This window comes from Erithacus rubecula (assembly GCF_903797595.1).
Source record: "Erithacus rubecula genome assembly, chromosome: 3".
Taxonomy (NCBI): domain Eukaryota; kingdom Metazoa; phylum Chordata; class Aves; order Passeriformes; family Muscicapidae; genus Erithacus; species Erithacus rubecula.
Window position 1 is genome coordinate 5,635,596 of NC_136689.1, and position 25,572 is coordinate 5,661,167.

Consider the following 25,572-nt stretch of genomic DNA (forward strand, 5'->3'; position numbering starts at 1 on the left):
CTGGCACTGGCTGCCAGCCCCTGGGCATGCACCGAAGGCAGCATTGAGCTGCACATGCAGCAATTCTCTTTGAAGTGGCTTGCACAGCAAACTGGCAGCGACAACTTCAGAAGGGAAGGTTTGTCCTTGTGGAATTTAAAATTAGCATCACAACATGCAGTGCTTGTCAGAGCAGCCATTCATCAGTGATGTAACTCTGCCAGCACAGTTGTAAGTGATCAGTGGAGCAGGAGCCACTGGCTGAAAGCTGTAAGTTAATTTTGACCGTGCATTTGGAGGCACTGGGATATGTTTAGCAACAGGCAGAAGTGGTAATGACTCATTAATTCCACTTTTTAAGATCTCTCTCTGCTGACTGCATGCAGCTGCTGTGTGCCCAGATAGGCTCTTGTGTCTCCTGTACTGTGAGTGAAGTTTTAAACACAAAATACAGCCCAGGTGCTCTGGGGAGCTCCATCCAGCTCCTAAAGGCCTCATACTTAGGGTTGTCCTCAGAAGCAAAATACAAACAGCTGCATGGCAAGCCAGCAGCAGCTCAGTGACATGTGCCACCGAGCCACAATGACCAGCCTGAGAGGTTTCCAGTGGAATTAAGGCTGCAGGATGCAGATGGCCTCCCAAATTAGTCTCTTGGTAGGCATTTCACATAATTTAAATGCTGTTACCTACTAGATGTGGAAACTTGCCAGGTAAGAGCTACCAAAGCTGCTCAGCAGCAGAGCAGAGCAGGGTCTGTGATGGGCCTGACCCACTGACACAGTGCTAAGGAGTCAGAACAGGAGCCTTTGGTGCCACCAGGGCAGTGCTGAGTCAGGGCTTGTAGCTCTTTGTCATCCCTGCTTCCCCTGAAGTCTGAGCTTTTGCTTCTGGTTCCCTCCTCCTGCTAGGGGAACTGAGCTTTGGCACTTTGGTGCCTGGTGAGAGGCAGGGCAGCTCCACACACCCCCAACTCTGACCCCAGCACTGAGAGAAAGTTAAGAAATGTTTGCAAAAGTGTATGTGGGGTTTTTTCCCCAATTCCATCAATTCTTCACTGCTTCTGCAGCCAGGTCACACCCCCCTCATATATGAGACAAAAGTAAGAACTAGACAGTCAGTTGTCTGGAGATGCCACATGTTTATTACTCCATTCTAAAAAAGGATTACAGCATTTTTATTTTGCTGTAGTACAGAATAAATAAAGCCATAAAAATAAAAACATGTGCTTAGATAGTTTTGTACTGGTTCTACAAAGAGTATCTGCAAATAGAAAAATATAAGAACACTTGTTAATTCATGGCTCAGTGGTTATCAGAGAAGGATGAACCTGGAAAAAGACTGGGAAAACTCTTGAATTTGATTTCTTATCCAATGCTACTGGCAACCTAGCACAGCTTTGGGAGAAGGAAAGACAACACAAGATCAGCAGATTTCTGCCCTTGGCATGAAAGGGCTGAGGTTTAGCTGGCTCTGTGGCTTATGTTTTGTAAAAAAAAAAAAATTAAATTAATTTCTGTCCTAGTACTCCCAGCTTCCCAGAGAGATGTCCAGTCTGCCTTAAACTCCTGCTGCAGAGCCAAACCCTCCTGCATTGGCCTTGTCAGCCAAAAACTGACCCAAAGGTCAGCTGGGCAGATGGAATTCAAGGCCACCCTTCACTGCCACACTGGGCTGAGCAGGGGTCATGGGAGTGGGCAACAGGAACAGGAAAACATCTCACTAGACACTGGGCAGCCAGAGGTGAAACACCTCTGTGCCCAGGGGCCTGATGCCAGCAGTGGTAGAAAGTTTCTAACTGCACACAGACAGTGGTCCCTCACCTGGACCACATTGCCTCCCTCCTGCCCCCAGAGCTGCTCAGCTGAGTCATCACAGCCACAGGATCTGACCTGAGTCCATCTGGCAGCCACACAGAATCCTGGCTCCTCACACAGAGGAGGCAAAGCCACTTCCCATCTCTTTGCAAGTTCTGGTTTACATGGACACAGCGGTGCAGAAAACAAAAGGTTCAGCTTTGGTCTCTGACATAAAGCCTGCTCTGGACAGTCACATCAGTTCAACAGCCTCGTGTTCCCCATTCTCCTGCTGTACCATGCAGCCAACTTTGTTGTTGAAGAGCCGGGACAGGCTCCCCCTCTGGGAGCTCCTGCCCTGCCCAGGCCTCTCCTTCTTCAGGCGCCGCTTGTTTCTCTTGCACACGCCCCGGATGTCCCAGATCCGCAGCGTGCCATCGTGGGAAGCTGTGTACAGCAGCTCGTTGTGGATCTGGAACAACAGGGTCACACTTCATACTGAGCCACGGGGCTCAGATCAGCACAATCCAACTGTCAAAAATCACAGCAAACACAGCTTGGTCCCAACACTTAAGGCCTGAGCTCCTTGCAAGAGCCACTGTAAATTATCACAAAAGCTGCTGAAGTGGGATGAGACATTACCAAGTCAGGACTCATTTCTCAGACATAAACAGCAAGAATTATTAATAACCCAGACCCTCTAGAAAAGCAATGGAGAACTAAATCCAGTCAGAGCAGGCCGTGGCTGGGAATTTCTGCACTGTTTTCAGACTGCTGGTTTTGATGTGGAGCTTAAAGAGGCACCAAAATCATCATCAGTGGGCAGTGGGGCATTCAGGAATGCTTCCTTTCTCACTTCCCTTCTTCCTCTACACTAAATTATAGGTACAATCACTCCTTCAAACTCCACTGTTCTTCAAAACCTGCAGTTAAATGAACCTGGATTCACTGCTGTGGTTTCATTTCCTTTAGGAACCATTTGCTGTTATTGGTATGTTTCCAGTTGTCCTTGTCCTGCCCTGCAAGCCAGACATCAGCCTTGGTGATCTTCCTGTTCTGTACCAGTCTGTCCACGCTGTGGCTGCCCTGTGCTGTGACAGTGAGCATCTCCCTGGCACCACACCCCTCATCCAGCCCCTGTTACCACTTCGCAGTCCTCTTTCTTCCCAGCTTTTTTTGCCCCTGTACAGTTGGAAATTAAGTTACAAAGAATAGTAAAGCCAAGCTTTGGTCATGTCATTACTCAGGGTTGCCCAGGGTGATTCTATCAGGTACACAAACACATTCACGTACCTGCCTGCTACATAGCAGCTGCCCAGTACCAGTTTGTAGTTTAAAATCATCCAGCCACTTGCTAATTCAGAAGAATATACAAGAGAAAACAGTATTTACAACTTCATGTGCTTGGGATCAACTCCAAAAGGAATTTTGCCTCCTTTCTTTTTCTTTGGACTGTCAGCCTGCCAGAATTACCAACAAAGTCTTGCATTGTGAATGAAAATCTTCATCCTGCACACAGCTTGCTTACACTGAGATCCCAGTGCAGGGAGATGCAGATTCTTAGAGTGGCTGCTCCATCCACGGAAGAGTTCAAGGCCAGGTTGGAAGGGGCATTGAGCAACCTGATCTAGTGGAAAGTGTCACTTCCCATGGCAGGAGGGGCTGGAATGAGGTCTCTTCACATGCAAACCCCTCTATGATTCCATGGTCTTTTCATAGCCACAAAGCATTACTAATTCCTCCTGGTTTAATGCCAGTCTCACCTGAGCCTAGACAATATACAAACATTAACTTTCAGTTTTAAGCCAGAGCAGAAACTCCTCCATGTGCCAGGCAGGATGTGTGTCAGATATCACCATGAGCTGCTTCAGGCTGTTTAGGGATGCTATGGCCCCAGGTGGTTTGGGGGACAATGCTGTAATTATTCTGCCTGCATAAGGCAGGGACTTCTTTTCCCCTCAGAGCACTGCAAACACTTATCATTAGTGTCTTGTAATGGGAAGGGCCTCATGAGGCTGGAGACCATCCTGTGCCCACACAGCATCAGTTCATCTGTCTCAGTTCTCATGGCTGCTTATCCAACCTGACTTGAAAAAACCCCAATCCCAGACATGGGCTGTCCCTGAGGACTCATTCCATAGTTTCACTTATTATTATTAACAAGCTTTCCTAGAACTACAGAACATTCAAGTCTTATGCTAGAATGACATCCAATCCAAGACACAGAACAGTCAGTCACACCAGTTCCCACAAAACAAATGAGGGAGCAATGAAGTGGAAGAAGCCCCACCAAGAAACCCCTTCCTGACCTGGATACAGTTGATGATGAACTTGTGTCCTCGGAAGATCTTCTGCAGGACTCCACTCCTGGAATTGAAAGCTCTTGCACAGGCATCACCACTTCCTGTGAACACTGACACACAGCACAGCCAGATGTCAGCAGCCACATGAGGACAGTTCATACAAGTTCAAAAATGTACTAAAACCAGCTCCCAGGGGGGCATGACATAGCATTTGATTCTCTCCTCACACAAACCAGATCATTTTCATTTTGCTGACCCCAGCATGCTTGTTTGGAGTTGTATTTTGAAACACTGATTTGAACCTGTGGTTCCTGCACACACCAGCATTTCACTCCACACATGCTTCAAGTATCTATTTCTGCTCTTCTCTTCCACAGCTATTTCTCTGCCTAAAGGTGCCTCAATAACTCTTAGCAGTCAATTGATCTCAAGTCTGGTTTTAAGGATTTCTACTCAACCTTTCATTTGTTTTACCAGAGTTATTTACAGCTTTCCATTCAGTATTCCAGTGTTTTCATCACTTCTGCTGCTGTAAGAGGGGCAGGGTTGGGGTAACTAAATTGAGCATGACCAGGAATTTTGGCTATTCATCAGGTTTCCTTAGGTTTACCTTCCTTACATGTTCAAAGAACAATTTCTCAACACTTCAGGATCTTCACATCAGATCCCCAGACTGCTGCATCCAGAAACTGTAAGGCAGTGTTAATATTCAGATTTTGTAATTAGCAGTATGCCCAACAAGGAGCCCATTTGTGTGCTTTAAAGGTTATAAACTCTCTTGATAAACACTTTCCTTAAGTTAACCCAAACTCCTCAAATTTATCTAGAGATAAATATTTCAGAGCTGCAAAAAGCAATATATTCACTGCTCCCTGCATTTCATGTCTTTGTAAAAGCCACTAGCATGGAAAGATTTTTACAAAACTGGAGTGCCTGAAGCCAACAGATTCCTTATCTTTTGGGAGAAGTCAGGAACTGAATCTCTAAAGAGAAATGAAAAAATTATCATGGTAGTAAATTCAGGACTACAATAACAGATGAGAGAACAGACTATGTACTGCCACGAACTTTTTAAATTCAAATGAAACAGCAGGGAACTGGGCACCTCCTGGGAGCATCTCCAAGAAACATCTGGATGTGGAAAATCAATGTCACTTTATATGGGCCACTATAATTCAATTTCCAGCAGAGTCCTGAAAAAGCATCATGCCCCACTCTGCAAATAGTAGCAACAAAGTAAAGCAGGGAACAGGTACTGGTTTTTTCCCAGTGAATGGAAATCACTTAATTCTGTTGCAGACATGCAGAGAGGAGGAACCAATTAAGAGCTGTTTTCACCATGCAGCTGCCAGTTTACTTCAGCTGATGCTATCAGAACTTCCCTTTTGACAGACATCCTTTATGTCTTTTGAACTGTCACTCTGGATTTAGGAAATCTCTCTCCACCTCTGAATTTCAAAGAAGAGCTGTTGATCTAACCCAGATTTAGCATTTAAATACATACTTATATATACCACCTGTGAAATAAACAACAAAATAAAATTAATTTCCATTTTTTACTTAATTTCATAGACCCTTGGGAGAACAGTTTTGAAATGTTCCCCTGGAGCTTTTGCAACATGAAAAAAATATAAACCACATTAAATTTGAAATGGCTGTTCACATACTTTAAGAGAAAAATAATTAACATATCATTAAATAAATTAGATTGAGAACCAGCTGTGATATTCCCAATGGTATTAATTACACAAGCAGAGTGAGGAAAGCCACTGGAAACACATTCTGATGATTTAATGCTTAGTTTTCACATCTTTCTGGGGTCCCTGTATACTATAAAGCAAGTTTGGAAACTGGAATGTATTTTTCCTCTCTTTCTTCTTCTCTATTTGCTTATTTAGACCACAAATTCTTTGGGGCAATGAACCTTTGGGCACTGATCAGAGAGAAGGCAGCAGAATTAAGATCTTCTAGCAGAAAATTACTTCTTGGCTGAGATGTTTTTTTCATGTTATTGCTCTGGTGCAAAGGAGACATAAACCATAACAAACATAATTTAAATAATTTTCTCCACATTTTTGAGAGACAGTTATGATCTGTCCCAGGTGAACAGATAGAATTTTAAGCTACATGAATTCCAACACTGGTATTCAGTTAACATGTCTTTGTAATTCTAATTCTAACAAAATCATTAGACACTGTGGAAATTATTGATGAATGCACCACAATAATGCAAGCAAACATAGTAAGTACATTAATTCTTAAGGGGAAATTTCCTCTTTCATTAATCAAAGTGCATATAATGCATTCTAACAAGTTCCTAATATTTTTCCAGAGCTTGTTTTCCTACCCTTCAAGTAGAACAATTCAATACTCCCTGTTTGACACTTTTAGTATTTTTGCACTCGATTTAAAACAAGATCTTAAATAACTCTGTGAACTCTTCTATCACACTATCAGGATGTTCTTCACAGGTCTGACTAAATGCAGCAATATTGTCTGCATTTTAATTCAACAAAAGAGTGTTGTGGAAAATTAATGTATGTGTATGGCAGGGCCAGGGTGGTAGAATGAGAGGGAAGAGGGAAAATGCTGCAGAGCTAATGGGGGTGGCATCAGATAATTAATCTTTTGTTTGAACTAAAACTTTGTTTTCTCTACTGTTTGGTCAAGTCTCTACAGGCTGCATGAAGAGTAGGATCAACACTGCAAAAATGCAGGTCTTGAGTTCTCATTAATGAAGGAGACAATCTCTGTCTCCCACCCAGACACCAATGTTCATCACGGGATCAGCTCAACACAGATAACTCACCTATGGCTAGTCTTGACAAAAATCAATGTTTTAGTTTGTGTCTTTATAATTAAAAGGGGAAAACACACACACAAAATCATCAGTACTTTGTCTACCAGTGATCATCCCAGATTACAATTTCTGCTTCATTTCTCTTGCTCTTCCTTGCTTGAATCTTGGAGCAATAATAACTTGAAGGTGCAGTGTAGGTTTAGATCTTTTCCCTTTCCATTTCAGCCTTTTAGCCAACTACAGAAGCTGAAATCAGCAGAAATTATAACCTGCAGGGAGGGGAGAATGGGTGATTCTGCCATGTAGGTGAGGAGAGCTGAAATAACCACAAATTATAAATAAATATTTTACTGGAGAAAAGTGATGTGGGACTTATGCTGAAAGGAAGACCAAAACAAGGTTTCCTGACTAAAATTCTACCTCTGGGTCTGGTTACATGCTAAGTTTCCAAACATAATTAAGAAATCACTTCAGTTACTGGATTATAAATGTAGTCAGCAAGCATGGTGCCAGACAACTGCCACTAAACTGTGCAGGTACAACTCTGCTAACGTGCACCATCTTGCATCTGTCAGCCATTTATCACCATCACACTGAGGAGCTGCCAAAAGAGAGATCAAGGCCTAGATAGCAACCACTAATTTAGTGTGATGTGTTCACTTTAAAGCTGAAGTACTGAAATCAAAATCAGGAAAGTGCTGTGAATGTCTAGGTTAGCTTAAGACAGCCATGGCCATCTCCTTCAGGGTAGGAGAGGAGAGTTCTTTTTTGGGAAGCAAGTGAAGGTACATCATGTCAAACACCAGAGGCAGGATAAGACCAAGATGACACAGAGTTCACTGATAAAAAACAGAGGTGCTGTCTGTCAACCCAAAGCCAGACATGCAGAAGGAAAGCCAGCACAGAGAAGGATTTAAAGAGGGAGGTTTGATGGTCAGAATATACTGTTATGTCAGCAATAGACACTGATGTACAGAAAGCACTGGAAACAGGAGCACTGAAAGTAGGAGAGCTGAGCATTAGTAAGGGAAGCACTGCTTGGCTAGTGGAGGAAAGTGACTTGGGGAACAAATCCATGAATGATGACAGATAACAGGAAAAGAACTTGTGGAAATTGAGTCTAGGAGAGGGTCAGAGCCTGAACAGGAAGCCCAGCAGTTAGAAAGGAGCAGTGAGCATCTGAGGTGTGATTCTGGTTCAGGACAGGGAGTTCCACAGAGCCAAGGCAGCAGAGAGAGGCACAGGCTGCGTGTCCAGCAGCAGCACTTGCTGTCCCCAGCAGAAGCAGGTGACAGACACCAGACTAGTGAGGTTAAACCACAGCTACACAAACAACCCCCAGACAGCTCAGGGTTTAAGCCACTTCCCTTGGTAACAGAAACAAAACAACTGCCTCTTCACTTGTGAGAAGAGGGAGGTGGAAAATGGAGGGGAGGCCTGAGCTTCCCACATGGAGTGGTGCAGCAGTTTGGCACTGAGTGTAAACATGCTGGAGCTGGAAAAAAGTGACAACTTCACAACATTCAAAATGATCCTCCATTAACAACCTTCAGTCAAAGACAAACATTGAAAAAGAGACTGGAGTGGGCTGCAGAACACAGGAGAGGCAACTTACAGATGCCAGCGTGGTATTTCAAAGTGCTCACGCTGTGTTTGTGAGCCTTGTAGGTCTGGAGCCGCTCGCCGGTGTCCACAAACCAGCACTTGACTGTCCTGTCCGCGCTCCCCGAGTACAGGTGGCGATTCACCAGCTGAGGGAGAAAAGCACATCAGCCATGATCCCTCAGCTGAGGGGAGAAACACACCAGGAATGGCCCCTCAGCTGAGGGAGAAACACACCAGGAATGGCCCCTCAGCTGAGGGAGAAACACACCAGGAATGGCCCCTCAGCTGAGGGGGAGAAACATATCAGCAATGGCCCCTCAGCTGAGGGAGAAACACACCAGGAATGGCCCCTCAGCTGAGGGAGAAACACACCAGGAATGGCCCCTCAGCTGAGGGAGAAACACACCAGGAATGGCCCCTCAGCTGAGGGGGAGAAACACATCAGCAATGGCTCCTTAGCTGAGGGGAGAAAAACACACCAGGAATAGCACCTCAACTGAGGGAGAAAAGCACATCAGCAATGGCACTTCAACTGAGGGAGAAAAGCACATCAGCAATGGCACCTCAGCTGAGGGGAGAAAAACACACCAGGAATGGCCCCTTCACGAAAGAACTGCACTGAAGGGACCCATCCAAAGTCACATTTTCCAATTCTGAGAGCAACAAGCTGTGCCTTGAAACAGAGGAGTGGTGAGCAAATCAGCCTTGAGTTCTTCATGGTTGCATCTCCCATTGACTTTTGGGTCTCAAAAAAAGCTCTCAGCTTTAACTTAGCCCATCTGCTTGTGCAGCAGGCAGGATTCCAGGGATCTTAGCAATGCTAACCCTACATCCAAAATCAGTTATACTACTAAAGCCTCAAAAAACACCCCCCAGTGTTGTTTCTGCAAAGCATATTTGACAAGAATTCTTACCAGATTGTTATGTTTTAATTACCAAAAAAATTTCAGAACAATTCTGAGTACCAAATTTTTTTAGAAAAGGTAAATTTAAATTAAAACCCTACACACCATAAACCAGTTTGTTTAGTATGATCACTCTGTACAAGGTCAGTATTCAGAAATACTAACTTTTCCTAGAAACTGTTCTGTAACTGCATTTCCACAAGTCTTCTTAGACTCTTATTGAATAAGTAATTATCCTGACACAGGTTTTTAAACATCTTCTGCTGTGTGTTACCCCTCCCTGCACCAGGCATCCTGCACATTGTGAGAACTCACTGGTGGGGAAGATGGGGTTTGTTCCACATAGACAGGACAGAGAATGATGAAAGGAAGGATTGCAGCTGGGGAACAGGGACAGAGAGAAAATAACTGACCTGTGCAAGACTAAAACACCAACCAGTTCACAGTAAACAAACTACACAAAACCTACAAGCTCAGCAAGGAAAAAATTCCACAGTGCATAGAAAAATCTGGCATTCTCTGACATCAAACTGAAGTTTTTAGAGTCGTTGTTATGTAGAGCCCAACTCCTGCCAAAAACAGCCAGTCAGTCCAACTCCCAGCTGTGGTTCAAGGTAAGTTTTATGGACTTGCAGCAACCTCTGTACCAGAGAGATGGAGAGACAGCAGGGAGAACCCCGACCCCCCATCAAGAAGTGGAATTTGCCCAAGGAGTAATGAATGGTTCCTTGTTTTTCCACCAGACACACATATGAGAATATTTGAATGACAGCAGGGCACAGACCTCTGCTGCTTCTCTGTTATCTCCAGGAAATCAGCAAATGACAAACCAACTTGTTGAGGTCTTGCTCACAAAACACTTTCAAGGGTTGGTTTCTCTGCCACCTTAGATTTGGTCCCCACTCTTTGCACACTCTATCTGTGAGTTTGAAATGTTGTTCGTGCTCTTCTATCTCTGCTGCCAATCCAAGAAGGAATGGCCCCATTCCCAAAAGGCATCAGAAGTGAGCTTGGTACAAAACAACATTGTGCTGTATTACAAGATGAAACAAGTTATTTTAAGATACAAAGCACTGCAGTGATAGGACTGTGATAACCCACACAAGAAATGTGGGCAGGCAGGCCAAGAGGCTCCCTGGCCACAGGGAGCAGGACATGCCACACTTCCTCCCAGCAGAACCTGGCCCATGGGAGAGATTTCATAGCTGAAAGCCAGGAGCTTGTAAAGCACAAACCACTGCAAAAAGCCAGCAGTACTTTGAAATGTCACTTCCTATTACTTTTAAGCTGTTTTAGCAGCAGCATTAATGCTACATCTCCATGAGGAGAGAGAACAAATGGCCAGCAGCACTAACAAAACCAAGAACCACGAGTTAGCCTGAGGAAGGACTTTTAAATTTCACTCTCTCCCTGAATAGGCATGAAGAGCAGTCATGTGCACCTGCTAAACGGAAGAGGATGCTTTGAGTTGTGATCCTGCTGCGTGGTTCATGGCTGAATTATTGCATTTCTTTTTTAGATATCTTGCTAGCAGCATCAATTCCCCACTAAGCAAGGAAAAACACTAAATTATAACCTCCTGCAGGTAAATGCCACTCTGCATTAATGGTGTATTAGGTTATGCTGCTTCATTTCTACATGTAAGTGGGTGTATCAATGAACAGGAGAGCTTCAGCATGCCTAGATTTGTTAATTTGTTAAATACAAAAATGTTTCAATTTATGTAAACTTACTCAGGTAATTTACAGTATCAGGATTTTAAGAGCCTTAGAATCAGAGAATGGTTTGGGTTGGAAGGGATCTTAAGGATCATCTAATTCAAAACCCCCCTGCCATGGGCAGGGACACCTTCCACTATCCCAGGGTGCTCCAAGCCCCATCCCACCTGGCCTTGGGCACTGCCAGGGATGGGGCAGCCACAGCTGCTCTGGGCAATCTGTGCCAGTGCCTCAGCACTCCCACAGGAAATAATTTCTTCCTAATCTAAATGTCCCCTCTTTTAGTTTAAAGCCATTCCCCCTTGTCCCATCACTCCATGCCCTTGTCCCAAGTCCCTCTCCAGCTCTCTTGGAGCTCATTAGGCACTGGAAGGGGCTCTAAGGTCCTCCTGGAGCCTTCTCCAGGCTGAACAACCCCAGCTCTCTGTGTTTGCCTCCACAGCAGAGGTGCTCCATCCCTCTTCATCATCTTCACAATATCTCTGGACATGGTCCAACAAATCCAGGTCTTTCCTGTGCTGAAGACTGGAGCTGGATGCAGCACTGCAGGTGGGGGTCTCACAAGAGAAGAACAGAGAAGAATCACCTCCCTTGAGGTGAACCCTGCCCATGGTGGTCAGCACAACAACTGTCTCAATTAAATTCAAAGCCTCTGTGCTGCCCCATGAAACACAGCTCTAGCCTAAGCTGCAGCACTTCAGATATCTGCATGTAATCTGTATTTAAAATAATAATCATTATCACTCACTGTTCCCCCAGCAAAAGCACCTTACAAGCTGGCCCCACACTCTGTGGTTGCAAAATGTTTAGCAGACACAGTTACATATTCCAATCTGTGTCTGCCCAGAGAAGAGGTGACATTTCTAAAGCTGTATTTTCCTTGGCTGGCTTTTGAGCACTTGGTTCACTTTGGCCAGCTGCCCAACAAAGTTCCTGACCACAGAAAACCATGGCCAGACAAGGACAGCTGCAGCAGAGTGGATGACACAGAACAGATTGGCAGCTCAGATACCAGTGAGCTGAGTGGACATTTCAAACCCATGCAGCTTCAAAAACATTAAAAACCTGACAACAGTTTGATGGACTGGTCTAAAGCCTCAGCCAGACAGCAGGAAAAAAAAATCACTGTGTTTTGATATTTGCAATTCTGGATTGTTAATTTTTCTCACAGCTCTAAGAGATTTTGCTTTGAACCAGATGAAACGTGAATGGAGCAAATTTGTCTTCATCCTTGGTCCAAAGTACTGGAGATGGAACTATTCCCTGAAAAAGCTCAGTCAAGCTGCTTGTGAGTTGCACAGTAATAGCAGTAGCAAAAGACAAGTTGTAAACGCTTTAGTAGTTACAGGTCTCATTAATAAGAAAAAACCTTGGTTGTAGACCCACAAACACACAAGAATTTTAATAAAGAACAAATTATCACATCCAGGGTTGGTGTCTCAAGACAATCACAACCCTATTGCTTCACAAGCTTGGCTGAACTGTATAAATGCAGCAGCTTAAGACAATTTCTACCTGTAAGAATGCCAAAAAAATATCTGCAAAAGAGCTGTTTAGCAGATATTTCAACCTTATAGGAATGGACTTTGCCCTCCCAATTAACCTTTGCTATGAGAAAATAATTTTAGAGAGCCAATGAGAGGTAATTGATTTTCCAAAGAGATTTGCACACATCCTTTTGCTGAGGGTCACTGCACTCAGACTAGCCCTCATGAACTTCAGGATGAGTTCACATGAGCAACCACACACCCCATCACCAGCTTATTGCTCTCATGGGGGCCAGTGTTCCTACAATCTGGAATTTGGGTCTTCTGCTCACAGCCACTTCTAAGTCAAAAATCACCAAGCTGGACCAATCTCGAGTTACAACTATGTAAGCCTTGGGCCAGTTAAGAGTTTCAGGATCCCATTCAAACCACATCCATTTTAACAAGCTAACAAACTCCCTGTGGGCAAGAAATTGTTGGGTTTTTGTTTTTGGGTTTTTTTTTCTGAGAATCCATCTAGAATGAGCTCTCTGGGCTGGCTGTTAAGAGAATGTTTTTCAACTTTTTTACTGCAGTGCAAAGTGATGGCCCCATGCTTCATTCTAACAGGTGTTGTACACCTTCACATTCCTCTCATTCACATCTTCATCCTCTGATGCAACAAAAACAAATTACAAAATATACATTCATGGCAAGAAAATATTTCTGTCCCTGTGATCACAACAGTTAAGCACATAAACAGAGTTCAGGCAATGGCTTTGTTCAAAGCATTCTTTTCTTCTAGTCAGCTTTAAAAGGCAACTGAAGGGAATGTCCAAACAAAGGAACTTTTGCAGGAAAACCAGAAGCAAGTCCTTGCCCACTCATGTTCAGGGTCTTCAAAAGGGAGTTTTCTTGCAAGAATGTTTGCTGTAGGATCCAAGCTAAATTCCAAGCTGGATCATTTCTCTCTGCCAGCTTTTGGCAGCACAGTTTTGATAAATACTCAGAGGCAGAACAATCAGTAAAGGACAAAGCGATCCTTGTGAACAGTTTGCAAAGCTACTTAGGAGAGACATTTAGAAAAACACACACAAGTAAATATTTAAATCAGGGTTATTCAGCCTATTGCAGGCAGTCACATTAATGAAAACGCATATTTCATTATTAATTGCAAATATTGGTCTTTAGCCAGGCCTGAAATTTTAAGTGGAAGAATGAGCATGAGCTATGTTATTACACTCAGCCCACCCTGGCTTTTTCCCATCATTTCCTATAAAATCTCATTATTGGCTCTTACATGAAGAGGGAGCTCCCAAAACAGCTGCTGTACTTAGTCTGCCAAGCTATCAACACGCTGCAGGAGGAGGAGAGTGAAGAATTCTGGCTGCTCCACTGCAAGTTACCTTGCCTGACTGGGAAAGTCAAGTAATCAATGCTGCCAAAGCACCTAACATGGACACAATTCCCATGGCAGATAGAAAGCCTCCCAGCAAAACCTCTCTCAGTCCAATTTAAATGGTGGAAGGAGGAGAGAAGTGGCATTACAAGCTGCAGAGCTCCTCTGGCAGCAGAGCACACACAGTGGGTGCAGCTGGTCACCTTCACCAGACTGAGCCCTGGACAGCAGGATGAGCCTGAGGAACACAAACAGCTCAACCTCATCACTCCCCTGTCCAGAACCACCAAGGACAGGGGACAAGGGAAAGCCCAAAGCTCACCAACACCTTTTGTTCTGCCATGCTGGATGAGAGTTGTTTCCAGGCTCTTCTACTTGCACTACCTAGCAACAGCACCTTAAAGGATCTTAGAGCAACTGGGGAACAATCAAAATCCAAATGTGTCTGTGGCATCACCCCTCTGCTTTCCACACACCAGCACTGCAGGAAGCAGGGAGGAAAACATGGGTGTGCTTTAGGGCTATCTACCCAGACAACTCCTTCAAGCAGCTCCAGGAATTTCCATTCACTGCTACAGCAACACTATTGGTATTTACTGGAAAGTAATGGGAGATGACTGGAACAGGCCAGACCTAATTAGCAGCAATTCAGAATATCCTGGGGCATTCCTGTTAATAACAGCTTTTTAAAGTTGGGGAAAATATGGTCTCAATATCCAAATTTTTCCTGATCTGTGTCCAGGATGAGAAATCACACTGAGCATTTCTCGAACTTTTTGAAAGGTCATCCTCCCTTAGGGATCTTTATTTGAATAAATAAAATGAAAAGCAGTTTTTATTTTTCTTTCCCTTTTTTCTCCCTACATAAGCATTGTACCACCCAGAGAACAGGTAACTGCCTCAATTGCTGGTGCCAGCTTAGCTCTTCCAGGATAGCAGAATAAAAATCTGATGTAATCAGCAGCTCACTGCTGCACTGTGAATTACTGTCAACAATTAAAACTTCTGGCTACTGTGAGCAACTCACAATTACCTCCTAGTTCTTCCTGACCCAGGGTTTGAAAAATACCATCCCAGCTCACAGATTCCAACACTGTCACTAGGAAGCCTGAAGCAAAAAAGGCTTTTTGAGAACAAAACAAAAATAATAATAAAAAATCCACCTCTATTCAGGAAGTTTCCTTTCTGTTGAAACATCTTTGTATAGATTCTGGTGATTGACCCCTTTCTAAAAGAATGAAAATACCATGTGGGCTGTGCTGAGTGGCAGCCAAGTGGAACAGAAGGGATAGTGTTGAACCCAGAAAGGCAGAGGGAGGAATTAGGAAAGATCGACAGCCTAAAGCTATTCAACAGCAGTGACTGCTTAAACTGGGATAAGTTTGAGAGGCCTGGACACTAAATGCTCTCTGTAGGGGTTGTTTGTACCTCAGCTGGATCCTCCCAGCCCCAAACATTAACTGGTGATGAGAGAAGCAAGGGGCTACCAGTCACTCAAGAAGATTTGGCCAGGACTGCTGCCAGCACAGTCTTGGCAGCAGTGGTAGTCTTGTGTACTCTGAATTGTTCAGGTTTTCCAAATAGATGTATTGGTTTTGCTTTTCTTCTCCCCTACAAGAAGTTCTGCTTGTTTAAAGCCATTGCTTAACTCTGTGCTCACAGGCATTGCTCATTCCTGAGCATTCAAAAGGCATAATTGAATTTCCCAGGCTTCTGGGAGAGGGTCAAGCCAGCTTTGTGTAACAATTTTAGCAAGAACCCAATTAAATTAAGGCAAGCTCTGTTGTTGCTAATCTGTGCCTTGGAGAAGGGTTACAATTAAACAACAAAACATAGCGTGACACTAAGGACAGCAACAGATTTACTTCAGCATCCTATGAGTACATTACCACAATATCATAAAAACAAGATTTAACACTGAGAATTTACCCAAGCAAGACAAACATTACTCCAGGGCAATATGATATTGTGTGGGTTTTATTCTTTTTTTTCTTTCTAAAAGTGAAGGAAAACAGAATTCCTTTCAGTATTCCAGGTTTTTTAGTCTGCTAGTGTCAACTGTGACTACCCTATTTAGAAACAAAGGCAACTTTGGTTAAACAGCTATTAAAGATACAACCTGTAGTCTCTGTAAGGGAAAAACCCATATGGACAACAAACACAAACAGGGAGAAAATCTACTGTCATTAACTTCAGTCAGACATATTCATGTATAAACATTCATGCTGACCTGAAACTGAGTGACAGACCATCGTGTACTCTCTTTAAATACACTATAAGCATTTTCTGGTGAATAATATGCATACAGGATAAGTGCTTGTGCTATAACTCCCCTCTTGCTTCATCTGCCTGACCTCTTCCTGTCCCCTGCAATGTTAACAAAGCTGGCAGCATTCAACAGAAAAATACTGCAAACAGAAAAACAGAGTATAGTTTTTCAGATCATGTTACAGTTTTTCTCCTCTCTCCTCCTTAATTTCCGGATTTCTCCCCCCCATGCTCTGCTTCTCTTTCCCATTTTCCTTGCCTGTTTTCTGGTCTTGGCCATCTGTTTCTCCCTTTCTTTTCTCACATCTTGTCTGTGTGGTCTTTAATGTAGGATTTCTTTCAGCTTTACGCTTTCATATTATCTTTTGCTCAGTTTTGGGCTGAGCTTTTTGAAGTTACCTTGTTTGCTGAGTGTTTTTCCCCTCCTCTTTTTAAATTACTGGACTTTGTGTTACCTGCTCATGTTATTTTCTTCAAAGTCTGGTGAGCCTGACTAGACAATCCCACTCAGATCAACAGTGCTCTCAGCACACCTACTCATGAGTTCCATGACCTAGTGAATTTAAATAGATACTGAGCTAGAAGTTAGACCACTAGAAGCTAAGAGGAGATCACTAAGTGTTTTAGAGAAAGAGGGCTTGTCTCAAGACCAGAGAGCACTATTATTTTGTAATTACTTTAATATTTAAGCTCACAGTTTTTTTAAGTCTCAGAGGAGCTTCTGACAACTGAGACCCACATGAATTAAGACACAGACACCCAAAGGCCCTCGAGGAACCCTCTGCCCTTACCTCTAGGCAAATTACTGATCCTTGGTGCTCTTTGAAGACTTTCAGCTGCTCTCCAGTGACAATATTCCAGGTCCTGATGGTGTAATCCGTGCTGCCAGAGAACAGCTCCCTGTTTGGTGCATCAAGTATAAGGCATAAAACAGCCCCAGTGTGTCCCAGCAGGGTCTGGTAGCAGCGCCCGCTGGACACCCACCAGACCTTCACAGTGCAGTCCGTGCTCCCTGTCACCAGCAGGTCCCTGCTCACTTTCTCCTCCTCCTCCTCTTCCTCCTCCTCTTCTTCCAGCACATCCCTGGAGGAATAGTGAGCTAGAGTGAGGACACAGTTCCGATGGCCCCGGAATTCCTGGATTTGTTTCTCCTTGTCCACGCTCCAGCAGCGGGCTGTCCTGTCATAGGAGCCACTGAAGAGATAGTCTTTAGCAACCAGGATTCTGCAAAAAAATAAAGGTTTTTTGGATATGAACAGTATTGCTCTTTTTACATTACCATCTTTTGTTGCAATTTCAGTGCTAAGTACCCCAAAGTATGAAATAGCAGCATGTTATAATTATAATATCTTTGGCATTTTTAAAAATCAAACACTTCCTTGTTTCTATTTTAAAATTGAGATCACTCATTCCGCTACATTGATGCAGATATTTTTACACTATAGCATGGTAACTTGGTGCATTTTGTTTTGTTAAAATTCCTTCCAGCTAAAATTTCATCCTTCCAGGAACATGAACTTTCATAAGTTATATATAATACCTAGAAGTTTGTTTTGTTGTTTGGTTTGTCTTTCTTGGGCTTTTTTTTTTTTAATTAGCTAATTCTTGGTAATTATTCATTAATATTTCTTTATAAAAAATTATTTTAAAACAGACCTGTGATAATAACTTGGAATCAAAGCAACAACACAACATTCTAGGAATCCAAACTGTAACTGCCAGTGTACAAAATAACCATCTTTCCATCATCAAGTAAGGAGAGTGAAAGAAAAAAAATACACTTAATTTCACTTGGCTCGGGATCTCAAAATAGGTAAAGCAAGAGCACCCCACTTATTACATAAATGAAGAGCAAACCAAAGATCACATCTCAGGAATTCAACTTCTTGGGCCTTTGAAATAATGAGTTGTAGCTGCACAAACACACAAGAACAAAAAAAAAAAAACTCTAGAGTTCATATTTCAAACCAGAGATAGGAAACATCCATAACCTGCCTTTTTTGTCAGCTGACCTTGGTCCTCTGGAACCTTTCAAACAGGCAACAAAGTCATATGAATGGGGAACACATTTCCCATTTGCTGACTCAAGTAAAAACCAGGCCTGTGCCAAAACACAGAACCAGCCTTCCTAACTATTTACAGAATCTCACTACACATCATATGTGTTTTGAGTTTAGAAAGGAACTAAAAAGCCCACACGCCCACCAGAAAAGAAATGTTAAAAAAATACCAATCTTTGACTGCTCTCTTTGCCATTAATTAAATCCAGTCCAACTATTAATAGGCACTTTCAATGGAAAGACCAATCAGCCACACACAGTAAGTTTATTATTAAATTTCATTTGCCCAAACAGGAATAATAATTACAGAAAAATCCCTGACTTTATCCCTCTTGCTGACACAAAAGCTCGACAGGATGTTTTTAAACCTATTTATCAGAAGCATCTGTTATCAATTGAATAATTTCTTCTGGAATTTCATTCCTAGCCCTGGATTCCATTCCCCTGCTGTGTGCCTTTCATTTCTCTCCTATCTGTGTCAGCAGTGTTGCTAGAAAAACTAATCACTGCAGCACAGAACACGAACTCAGAGCTTTACACAGCCCTTTTTGTGAGTGTAGCAATGGGGAGCTGCAGTGAAATGGTGAAGTGTGTGACAGCAGATGACAGGGACACGAGGGGAGAGCCCCACCTGTTGACAATGGAGGTGTGGCCCCGGTAAATGGCCAAGCACTGCCCGGTCACCACGTCCCACTTCCGAATGGTGTGGTCAGCACTGCACGTGAAGGCAGCCTCGTTCTCCAGGTGGCAAAAGGTGATGTAGCTTTCATGTCCTAGCAACAACAAAGGAAATCAGTCATTGTGCATGCAGAAAGGACAGACTGGGCCACCTCTTCACCTTAACCAAAAGGGAAATGCAAACAAATGTACTAAAATTTTAAATGCACCACCGTGCTTTTCATGTTTAAAGATTTGTGTAAAACACAATTGTTTCAAGTCACAGCAGAAAACTTCACAGTACAGTTGCACCTATCAGGTAAGTCAAACAGTATTGTAAAAATGTAATGAGATAGAATAATATCAGTATAATAAAACTCAGACTAATGAAATTTGAAACCAGTAAAAAGCTAGCTTATTTTTTTCAACTACAAAATGCTTTTGCTTCCTCCTTCTGAAAGCAGGGAGAAAAAAAGCTTCATTTCAACCCAGCCCACTGACTGTCAGGATACAAACAGTCATAAATCAAAGCATGAAAGTCTGAAAAAAATGACCTGAGACTTACCAGCAAGTTTGATTTCATTGTCCAGGCAGAATGAAAAGCAAACAAAAAAAATTCCAGGTAAACAGTCAGCCAATACTTTTCCTCCACACAACTAAACCCCACAATTTTCTAAGTATCAGTATACCTTTAAGGAAAATAAAGGGAGGGAAGGAGGGAGGGGGGATTAGAGCACAATTGTTTACACAATATTCAGAGTACACAGGGATTCTACAGTTACAATAAAAACAGACACAACCACTGCTCTAAAAATGTCACACTGACAAACAAGGCAATTCCAAAAAAGAGGAATCAATATTACCACCACAAACTTTTGTTGCTGCTTAGAAAGATGTGTCATTTTTCTATTGTAACATTAAATGCACCACATGTAAAAATCACATTAGGATTCATGTCCCAGCTTCACACAAGATCTCTTGTGTGAAATTGCTGTCATTTATCTAATCACTGGACTAATATTACCTTGCAATCTTCTGTTTCAACATTTAAACTGTAAGCTTTCAGGAGCAGAACTGTTTCCACTTAAATCACTATTACAAGAGTGACAGCTATGGTTGAAGTTGGTGGGCCCTACTGGGAAAATACTATTTTTTGAGGGAAAAAAAAAGAAAAAAAAAAGAAGGACAATTGTGATTAAAGAGAGACAGATGGACAAAGGTATTAGAAAAACAGAAGGTTGTAAAATAAAGAGATGGTAAAAAAACTAAGGGAAAGCAGACTGCCCAGTAAAACACTGTTTCACTGACTGCAAAAGACAGATTTCACTACAATTCCTGAAGTTCCAAAGCCTTGTTGTAGTTCAAAAGCAAACCAGAATCCACATTACAAACACATGGCTTGTTTCCTCTAAAACAAATTCATCAGATGCCAAAATTTAAACAGATAACCAGGGCTATAAGCTAAACTACACTCGTTCTCCCATATTTGTGAAACTTTTTGCAAAGCAGCCTGAATGGATCAGGTTTCAGTCACTGGGATTTTTCTCACAGCATCATGTCATCCAGCTCTGAGATCAAAACAACATCTTGGTTAGTGCACCAAAGTCTGCCAGGCAGATTTTAGCCATCAGTAATACTTGACCCACACACAGGGTGCCAAAACCCCATGTGGCAGACAAGGTCTGGTGATGGTCTGGCCAAAAGCAGCCACCACACAAATCTGCTGGTTGTCCTGTGGTGGAGCTTGAAACTGCATTAGAAATACAGGTTTATCAGTAATTATAGCTTGTAAAATTAAAACTGACACGACAGCTGTGTGTGTGCATAAGTATAAAATACACACAATTATCTGATTCGACTGTCAGTTCACAAACCACTCGAGTTTACCCAAACACTGGCAGTACTGGCAGATTCCATAATAATGAATGCTATCCAATACATTTCTCTTTCTAGTTAAAAGTTAATTAGTGGTTTAAAGGGATTTCTAACCCTAAAGCAAATGCAGTGAGTTTTCCAGAAGCTAGAACCATGGCAGGATGTGGGGAAAAAAGACAATACTCCATAGTGAAGAACAAGCAAACAACAAGGAAATCACAGCAATGTGATTTCTTCTTTGGAAGGAAAAAAAGCATTAGAAATTACAAATTAAACAGTTTTTGGGGTTTTTTTTTGTTTTTTTTTTGTATGAAAAGAACATGAGTGGGAATACAAACATTTTTAACCCATATCTAGACTTGTTTCATGATTGCACTGTCTACAGTTTTTTTTTTCTTTTCAGTTACTGACATGCCAGTCTAAAGATAATTTTTTAAGATGCAATATTAATTTAAATTGCAAAAGCCTAGCAATTAACATTTCTGTGCATCAAACGAGGAGGGAAAACAAAAATAACCTATTTAGCAAGGTTCCTTTCCAGACGCCTGGGTCAAGAGGTCCTAAATGAAGAGCACTTGGAAAAGAGGTGATTAAAAGGACCAAAAAAAAATAAAAAGGTCAGTATTTTTTCCCAGTGTAAAAGTTAAACAACTTCACACATGAAAGGATCTGTGCGTTCAGTAGCGCTGGTGACCTGTTTCGGGTTGCAACAGCTCCTGCTCAACGCTGCTGTAATTCACATCAATACAAAATAAGGATGGTTCTGGCTGCCCGGGACTGAGAGAGACCAGACTGGCCGTGCCGTGCCGGGGCCGTGCCGTACCTTGGAAGTGCCCGTGGCACTGGCTGTCGGCCGTGCTCCAGAGCCGCGCCGTGCCGTCCTCGCTGCCCGTCAGCAGCCGCTGCCCGTCGGGGCTCAGGCTCAGCCAGTTGATGCCGCCCTGGTGATCCGTGCAGACCTTCACGGCCGAGCCGCTGTTCCCCATGCCGGCGCAGATCACGGGCGCTCTGCAGCCCGCAGACCGCGCTCCGGACCTGCGGCCGTGCCCCGCACAGCGACTGCTGCCATTACCTCAACTCCGAGCCATCGGCAGGCTCCTGCGCAGGGACACAAAGGGGGAACGGGAGAGCGCGTTAAACCATTCCATCGCCCCGTGGCTGCGTCCCTTCCACAGCCAGGGTGAGCTGAAGCCACCGAGCGCCGGTTCCCCGCAGATCCGAAGCCCCGCGGCGCTGGGTGGGCGCACACGCTGCCCGCTGCGCCCTCTCCATGGGCATCGGGCACATCCAGCCCCTTGGGGGGCTGAGCCCGGGCGGCAGCACCGCTACCTGCCGCCCTCGCCGAGGCTGCTGCTTTTTAAGCAATCTTAGGGACTTTGGGCACGCCGAGGAAGCGACGCCTCCGACTGGGGAGTCCGGGCTCAGGCGGCCCCCACCGCCCGGGTGCCGCCATCCCTCCCGCACGGCCCCCCAGCATCTCGGCACTCACCGCCGCGGGCACGGCTCCGGCTCAGGGGGAACCTCCTCCCGCCGGGTCACCGCAGCCACCGCCGGGCCGAGCGCGGGGTTCCCCGGCCGCTGCCGCCTCCACCCTGCGGGGAGGCGGGAAGGGCTCCCGCCGAGCCCCCTCAGCCCACCCCGGGGCGGGCCCTCACCCCCCGCCCCGGCCCTGCCTCCATTACCTCCCGCTCCACGTTCCAGCTGCTGCCTCCCCCCGCCGCAGCCGCCTCGCTCCCCCCGCGCAGCTCCCCCGGTGCTGCAGCTCCGCGCCTCGTCCTCCGCTCCGGGGGTGCCGGGCAGCGCTGCCCCCCGGGGCGGCCTTGGAGCAGCGCCTCCCCGGGCTGCAGCCGGCCCTGCCGCAGTTCCGTCTCCCCGCGGCGGGAGGGTCTGTCCCGGCCGGGGTTTCGTTCAGAACCGCAGCCGGAGCAGCCCGACAGCAGCCCCGCATCCGCGGCGGAGCGCCGGGCTCGTCCCGGGGGAGGCAGCGCTCCCTGAGGCACCTTCGCCCCGCAGGACGCCCGGGGGCACCGGCATTGCCTCCCTGGCTGCTCCGGTGCCTCCCGGGGGGCCGCAGAGGCTTGTGCTGGGAGCTGGGTTCAGGGAAGCCATCGCCTTTTGTTCCTCCTCTCGCCCTGTCCCTGGGCGAGCTCCTGCCACGTTTCTCCTCAGAAGCCGCCCCACAGGAGCCCAAACCCGCTGTCTGGCTTTGCCCCGACACGAAGCTTTTTGGGGCTGTTTCTTACCAGTGCAGCCCCTCGCCCATCCACCCCCTGCCCTGACAGCGTGGGCTGAAGGGCTCTATCCCACCGTGCTGTAATTAAATGGAGGAAGGATAAATCCCCTGGGCAAAGTAATGTGGAGAGGCTGAGAGCCCCCAGCAAGGCAGCAGCAAGGTCCGACGTGGATTCCCCCACCACAAGAAAAAGATGCTGCTGCTAATTTGCAGCTAAAAGCGTGCTGGCAGGGATAGGATAAATCACAAAATTTATTCTCCTAACTTCTGCCCCATTTAACCAAAAAAAGCAGCTTTTTGTGTCAAATCGCCAGCCCCCGGCTCCATTTCACCCCGTGGGTGCAGCTCGGGGTGCCGCAGGCGCTGGCTGACATTTGGTGAGGCTCCAGCCCGGGACAAACGCGCGGTTCGGCCGATCGTTCCCGGGGTGTGTTATTTTGCACAGCGCCTTCTGGCAGAGGCCAAACAGCACTGATATGTCACACCCAATGTAAACAACGAGGTGATCCCGATTCAGCTGCCAGTTGCAGCCATGCAGCCACGGAGGAACTTGCCAGACGGAGCTGTCGGGCTGCAAATTTGGGTTTTGTGAGGGTCGGGTTGAGCTCTGTGGCTTGTGGTCCCCAGCCAGCTCTTCTCTGAAGACAAACGTTTCCACACAACCCTTGTGCGTTCAAGAAATGACCGAGAAGTTCTGGTGTGAGACGTGAATTCTGTATTTCTTCCCTCTGAAAATCACATTATCCGTGAAAAGATATTTTTTTGGACATGGAGGCCTGGGAATCGGCTGCTCTCAGGGAGTGTCCCTCACCATCTGCTCGTACATCTGTCAAATCCACTCACAAACCCCTGCCCAGAGTCCTTGCTTGGGAAACTGTAGGATAGATTAGCACTTCTTTTTATTTTCCTGTGTTTCTATGGTGTGAATAAAAGGAAAAACTCCGAGAGATGGGGTATTTTGTTAGGTTCGAAGCAGGTCTGCACATTTTAAACTCACACAGTTTAAATCTCAAGGGGAGGCTGAGCTAGAGGGGAAACCCTTGGCCACAGCTCAGCCATGCATCAGCTGTGGGAGCAGAGGGTGTGCTGCTCCTCCCCTTGCCCTTTTTCAAGCCTTTTCAAGGTTTCTTATTATTATTTCAAATTAATATTTCCCTCCTGTGGTGACTAATGAAAACATCTGAGCTTTTGAATATTTTCATGAATATTTATTCATTTTCTTGAGAGTTTTTTTTTTTTTACTCTTTTTTCATTTGGTTTTATCTGCCTGAATTTTAGGTAAGATTTCTTTATTGTATTTGTGTTCTTGTGGTGGGTTTTTAAGTGTAGGACAAGGAAGAAAGTAAAATAAAGTTACCTGCTGCTTGATTTTGCTCCTCAGGGCCCAAATCTTGCAGTAAATCCTCCTTCATCCAGAGAGATGTGTACATACACAGCTGCATGAACTGCTCCTATAACATCCAGACAGTGCAAAAACCTTAAGAAAGCTTCTAGGTGTTTATGGCTGGATTCATAATGCAGGTTTTGCAGGATCCTATGGCTAATGCTAATTTGGAAGCCAAGTTTGGAGTCTTCAGGCAGTCATCAGAAGCAAAGGAAAGATGCAGAGTTTATATCAGAGTTTAGACAGCTGCACTGTCTTTTGCAAGGGGAGAGGGATGACTCTGCCCTTCACCATGGACTATGACAGAATTCCAACAACAGGAGGTTCCAAGTTATCTGCAAACATGTAGAACATATTGAGACTTTTATCTTCAAATCATACCTTCATTCCACCAAAGGTTCAACCTGTTCTCCCATCTCTGATCCAATAACAGCACAGTACAGGATGACACTTTAATTCCCACACACAAGACAGTAATGATCAGGTGCAAAATCCTCTGCAAACAGCTTCATCCCAAATTATCTGTGCTTAGACTCACTAGTCAGACCTTCAGAAACACAATGCAGGCTCCCAGGCCTTAGAAATTACAAAGTCAGTATTTACATCACTATCTGCACTGATATAAACGCTGAAGAACATTTCCCTTGAAAATATTTCAGCAATGCTGCAAATGCTTCCAATAATGTTATTGCTGTTGTTTGTGGAGGAAGGAACACAGGCAGCCCCTCCAGTCCACCTCCCCCTCCCGGGGCCTGGGTATCTGGATGGGTTGCAATGGTCTTTGATGGACAACAAAGGCTCTTTGTTCTGTCAAAGAAGCAGAGCCAATAACGCCCCAAAGAAGTCAGCACAGAGAGCTCACCAAAAACAAAAGAATAAAGTGTGCAGCAATGCAAATTATCTTTCTTAGAGAATTAACCCCTCCTTCTCTAAAGAAAGGCCTTTCCAGCTGCCAAGAGTCTTTTCTCTTTCATCTATTGCTCTGCTTCAGCCTGTCAACCTCAATCACTTTCAAAATCGCTGATAATTAAGTATTACCTCTTCCTTCACTTCAGAAAATTGCAAAGGCCAACTAACTCTATTAAATCTACTGTCAGGTGCCTGAAAGATTTATAGTGGCACATCCT

The 25,572-nt window shown here is 44.6% G+C and overlaps 1 protein-coding gene across 5 annotated transcripts; it reads right to left on the minus strand.

The window, feature by feature from the left end:
• Positions 1-1,097: 1,097 nt before the first annotated feature.
• WDR86 (WD repeat domain 86) lies at positions 1,098-22,652 on the minus strand. Of its 5 annotated transcripts, none has more exons than XM_079300910.1 (8): positions 22,511-22,652; positions 21,652-21,926; positions 18,928-19,069; positions 17,221-17,460; positions 17,028-17,136; positions 8,491-8,626; positions 4,082-4,185; positions 1,098-2,244 (listed from the first exon to the last, which is right to left on the minus strand). In XM_079300910.1, exons 2-8 carry the CDS (start codon positions 21,812-21,814, stop codon positions 2,026-2,028), a joined length of 1,113 nt encoding a protein of 370 aa, XP_079157036.1. In that variant the 5' UTR covers positions 21,815-21,926; positions 22,511-22,652; the 3' UTR covers positions 1,098-2,025. The 5 variants fall into 5 exon arrangements, with proteins under 5 accessions (XP_079157036.1, XP_079157035.1, XP_079157033.1 ...); XM_079300909.1 differs by lacking the exon at positions 22,511-22,652 and adding an exon at positions 22,318-22,440; XM_079300907.1 differs by having other exon boundaries at positions 17,028-17,460; positions 22,511-22,651.
• Positions 22,653-25,572: the final 2,920 nt, after the last annotated feature.